This window comes from Salvia hispanica, chromosome 5, assembly GCF_029641045.1.
Source record: "Salvia hispanica isolate PSC_SH4W2 chromosome 5, Shi_PSC_v1, whole genome shotgun sequence".
Classification (NCBI taxonomy): domain Eukaryota; kingdom Viridiplantae; phylum Streptophyta; class Magnoliopsida; order Lamiales; family Lamiaceae; genus Salvia; species Salvia hispanica.
Genome location: NC_142696.1, coordinates 27,254,294 through 27,259,529, shown reverse-complemented (window position 1 = coordinate 27,259,529; position 5,236 = coordinate 27,254,294). Strand labels below are relative to the sequence as shown.

The 5,236-nt window shown below is 45.4% G+C and overlaps 1 protein-coding gene across 1 annotated transcript; it reads left to right on the top strand.

Annotated features, from left to right (window-relative positions):
* Window positions 1–1,284: 1,284 nt before the first annotated feature.
* Window positions 1,285–1,893, top strand: LOC125189588 (uncharacterized). Its single transcript, XM_048086851.2, has one exon. The coding sequence runs from the start codon at window positions 1,285–1,287 to the stop codon at window positions 1,891–1,893; it is 609 nt and encodes a 202-aa protein (XP_047942808.2).
* The last annotated feature ends 3,343 nt before the right edge of the window (window positions 1,894–5,236 follow it).

Below are 5,236 nucleotides of genomic sequence, written 5' to 3'. Positions count from 1 at the left end.
CTAATGGGGTCTCCGTTGATCAGATTCGCCTCAGATTGTTCCCTTTTTCTTTGAAGGATGATGTTAGGGATTGGTACGATAGCATGGATCCCAACAACGGTCAAAACTTGGGATGCAATGGTTGAGCTCTTCTTGGATAAATACTACCCACCGAGAGAGGCACTAAAGTGCCAAGCTGAAGTCATCTCTTATGCAATGCATCCTCAAGAGAATATTCACGAGGCATGGAAGAGATTCAAACACCTGATGAAGATATGCCCCAACCACGGGTTAAGCCCGGGGCAACAGATCGTAACTTTCCATAGGGGAGCCACTTCGGAGGCAATACGCGAGTTGAATATGAGCGCAGGGGGGTCACTCCTTAAGTTGGGAGAAAACGATACATTATAGGTGATTGAGAGGGTGGCCTCCAACGATGATGGGTGGAAGAATGAGAGAAGCAAAACCTACAGGGTGGCGTCCGCATCGGATGTTGACAAGATGGATATGATGTCCAAGCTGCTGGATTTCTTGACTAGTAAGTTCGGCAGTATGGAAACAGAGCCAACCAGGCTCGAGAGTGAAGAGGTGAATTACGTGCACCAAGGCGGCAACAATCGGAATTTCAACAACAACTACCGCCACAATCAAGGGGGTGGTAACTTCAACAACTTTGGGAATAAGGCACATCCCAATTTGTCTTATGGGAATCCTCACAATGCCCTACAGCCACCTCCGAGGTTTCAAGTGTCGAACGGACAAGTCATTGAGCCGAAGAAGAATGAGCTTGGAGATGTCTTGATGACGTTTATGAAGCAGACAGGGGAAATTATGGCCAATTCTGATATGAGACTAAAGCAGGTAGAGACTGATGTGCAGAGCCTGGGCATTCTAATGAAGAGCATCGATACTCAGATGAGCCAGATTTCACAGGCTGTGGGTATTCAACATCAACCGGGCCAGTTCCCCTCACATACCATTGTCAATCCCAAGGACTGCAAGGACTGCAAAGCCATCAATCTAAGGAATGGCAAAAGCTATGAATGTCCAACCATGCCTGCAGAGAAAGAGAAGATCTCGCAAGAAGAGGTGGTTGTAGACGATGTAGTGGAAGAAGAGGAAGAGCCAGTGAAGGAAGTACCGCCTCCCAAGGAAAACACTGTGATACCTGTACCCCCAGTCGAAGTGAAAATTCCATTCCCACAGCATGTGCAGAAGAAGAAGCTAGATGATCAGGGCTTTAGATTTTTTGACATTTTCAGAAAGGTACACATCAACATTCCGTTGATAGAGGCGTTGCAGCAAATGCCTAGCTACGCCAAATTTATGAAAGATGTTATCTCCAAGAAGAGGAGATGGGTGGAGCACGAGACCGTCAACTTGACGAAGAGCTGTAGTGCCATTATCCAGAAGAAACTGCCCGCTAAGATGAAAGATCCTGGAAGCTTAACTATATCGTGCATAGTGGGGGATAGCCAAGTGGGCAAGGCACTGTGTGACTTGGAAGCGAGCATTAATCTTATGTCATTCTCGTTCTTTCAAAAGCTGAAGATTGGGACAATGAGGCCCACCACCATCACACTCCATATGGCCGACCGATCTGTGTCGTATCCGAGGGGGATTGTTGAAGATATACTCATCAAAGTCAATGACTTCATCTTCCCTGTGGATTTTGTGGTGCTTGATATGGAGGAAGACCGCAATGTTCCTCTTATACTGGGTAGAACTTTCCTAGCTACAGGGAAGGCAATGATCGACGTGCAGAAGGGAGAGCTCACACTCCGACTTAATGATGAGAGCGTCACATTCTCCATCTACAATGCAATGCAGAGGCACGATGATGAAGATGCGTGGAGAGTAGAGCACTGTAACATGGTTGAAGTGGTCGATGATTGTGTGAAGGAAGTGACTTAAGCCATTTCGCCACAAGATCAATTGGAGCGATGCTTGTCGCAATCTATCTTCTCTCCTTACTATAATGATATTAATGAGCCTAATACCGATTTGTTAAATTTTGTAGGTGCTCTTAATTCAGCAGAGGAGGTCCTTAGGTTTCGACAGAAATTCTTGCCGTTGAGAGATCCGAATGAAGAGGAGTAGAAGGAGGAAAAGAAAGAGGAACTGAAGCCGTTGCCGTCACACCTTAAGTATGCATTTCTCGGGGAGAATGATACTTATCCGGTAATCGTATCATCCTCACTCACAACTAATGAACTTGATAAATTGCTTAGAGTGCTTAGGAAGCATAGGGCTGCAATTGGGTGGTCCATCTCGGACCTTAAGGGGATAAGTCCTACGGTTTGCATGCATAGAATCCTTCTAGAAGAGGGGTCTAAACCCAAAGCTCAAAACCAAAGGAGACTTAACCCGATAATGCAAGACGTGGTGAGGAAGGAAGTGCTTAAGTGGTTAGATGCCGAGATTGTCTATGCTATCTCGGATAGTGATTGGGTAAGTCCCACCCAAGTGGTAGCTAAGAAGGGTGGGATGACGGTAGTAAAAGGGGGAGATGATGAGATGATAGCCACTAGGTTGGTAACCGGGTGGAGCGTATGCATAGATTATAGAGCCCTTAATGCAGTGACTAGAAAAGACCATTTCCCTCTCCCGTTCATTAACCAGATGCTAGATAGGTTGGCAGGGTATGAGTACTACTGCTTCTAGATGGCTCCTCCGGATATAATCAGATCTTAATTGCCCCAAAGGATCAATATAAATCTGCCTTTATTTGTCCTTATGGTGTGTATGCTTTCAGGAGGATGTCATTTGGCCTTTGCAATGCCCCAGCCACTTTTCAGAGGTGTATGATTTCCATCTTTCATGACATGGTGGAAGATATAATGGAAGTCTTCATGGATGACTTCTCCATCTTTGGTAACTCCTTTGATAATTGTTTACAAAATCTAACTCGTGTTTTGCAGAGATGTGAAGAGACACACTTGGTGCTCAACTGGGAGAAGTGCCACTTTATGGTGAGAGATAGCATTGTGCTTGGGCACAAAATATCTGCAGGAGGACTTTAGGTGGACAGGGCCAAGATAGTGGCGATTGAGCAGTTGCCACCAACATCCAATGAGAAGGCTGTGAGGAGTTTCCTTGGTCATGTCGGGTTCTATAGGCATTTTATTAAGGATTTCTCTAAAATTGCTAGGCCTTTATGTCATATACTTGCTAAGGATGTTAAGTTTGATTTCTCTCTTGAATGTTTGCAGGCCTTCGAGACATTGAAGAAGGTGCTTGTGAGTGCACCCGTGCTCATCTCACCGGATTGGTCACAGTCGTTCGAGATCATGTGTGACGCTAGTGATGTGGCCGTGGGATCTGCTTTGGGACAGAAAAGAGACAAGATTTTTAGGGTGATCTACTATGCAAGCCGGACCCTAGATGCGGCGCAGGCAAATTATACTACTACCGAGAAAGAGATGTTGGAGGTGGTGTATTCGTTCGACAAGTTCCGTCCCTATCTCATTGGGGCGAGGACTATTGTGTTCACAGACCATGCCGCCACTCGCCATCTTTTCGTCAAGGTGGATGTCAAGCCGAGACTGAAACGGTGGGTCTTGCTTCTACAGGAATTTGATCTAGAGATTCGAGACAGGAAGGGATGTGAGAACATGGTAGCTGACCACTTGTCGAGATTGGAGCACTGTTTTGAAGGGGAGAATTTGAAGGTTCCCATCAATGAAGAATTCCCCGAGGAGCATCTCTTCTATGCTCAAGGCTCATCTCCGTGGTTTGCAGATATTGTGAATTTCTTGGTGGCAAAGATCATTCCGTAGGATTACAAGTCATATCAGAAGAAGAAGTTCTTCCACGACGTCAAGTTCTACTTTTGGAACGAGTCGTTCCTGTTTAGGCGATGTGCCGACATGGTGATACGAAGATGCGTTCCCGATGATGAATGGGAACATGTGATGAGGAAGTGTCACTCTAGTCCTAGTGGAGGACATTTTGGAGCTAACCGAACAGCGATAAAGGTGCTCCAATGCGGTCTCTATTGGCCGAGTATCTATGGAGATTGTCAAACCTTTGTACTCCATTGCAATGAGTGTCAAAGGACCGGGGGAGTTTCGAAGAAGAAAGAGATGCCCATGACTACTATTGTGGAAGTGGAGCTTTTTGATGTATGGGGGATCGATTTCATGGGTCCCTTTCCACCTTCATCCAGACATCAATACATACTTTTGGCGATCGACTACGTCTCGAGGTGGGTAGAGGCTATCCCCACTCACGCCAACTCCTCCAAGGTCGTGATTAGCTTCGTTCAGAAAAATATCTTCACAAGTTTTGGGGCTCCAAGAGCGTTGATTAGTGATGGGGGGGTCCCATTTCAAGAATAGGTGGCTCGAGCTCGTGCTGCAAAAATTTGTTGTCAAGCACCGAATCACCACCCCCTATCATCCTCAAGCAAATGGCCAAACAGAGTTGGCTAATAGAGAAATTAAGGGGATACTTGACAAGACGATGAATGCTAATAGGAAGGATTGGTCAATGAAGCTTGATGATGCTCTTTGGGCATATAGGACGGCATACAAGACGCCGATTGGCATGTCACCATATCAATTGGTGTTTGGCAAATCTTGCCATCTTCTGGTGGAGTTAGAGCACAAATCTTATTGGGCGGTGAAGCAATTCAATGCGGACTATTACAAGGCGGGGAAGGAGAGACAACTCCACTTAAACCTTCTCTATGAGTTTAGAAATGAGGCTTTTGAAAATTCCTCCATCTACAAGAAGCGCCTCAAGACATATCATGATAAGTGGATCGAGAAGAGAGAGTTTGTCCCGGGAGATTCTATGCTACTCTTCAATGCACGAATGAAGCTTTTCCCCGGAAAACTAAAGTCTAAGTGGTCCGGGCCGTTCAAGGCGAAGACAGTGATGAAGAATGGAGCCATAGAGCTTCAAGGTGATGATGGAAGGATTTTCACAGCTAATGGCCAAAATGTGAAGAAATTCCATAGCTATGAGCAGAAGGAAGAGGTGTTCGTGCTCACATTGGAACGCACCCAATGAGCTTATTGAAGCGTCGAGCATACGACGGTAAAAAGTTGCGCTATAGGGGAGGCAACCCCTAGTAGGTAATTTTATTGCTTTTATGTGTGGTTGTTGTTTTTGTTTTTGGCTTGTTTTCTTCTTTCTTGGCGCTTGTGTGTTTTTCTTTAGTGAATTTCTCCTTAGTTTTTTTTTTTTTTTTAAATAGTTCTCTCCTTGAGTAGTTAGAATTGGTATTATGTTGGGTATGGTGTTGGTTTTT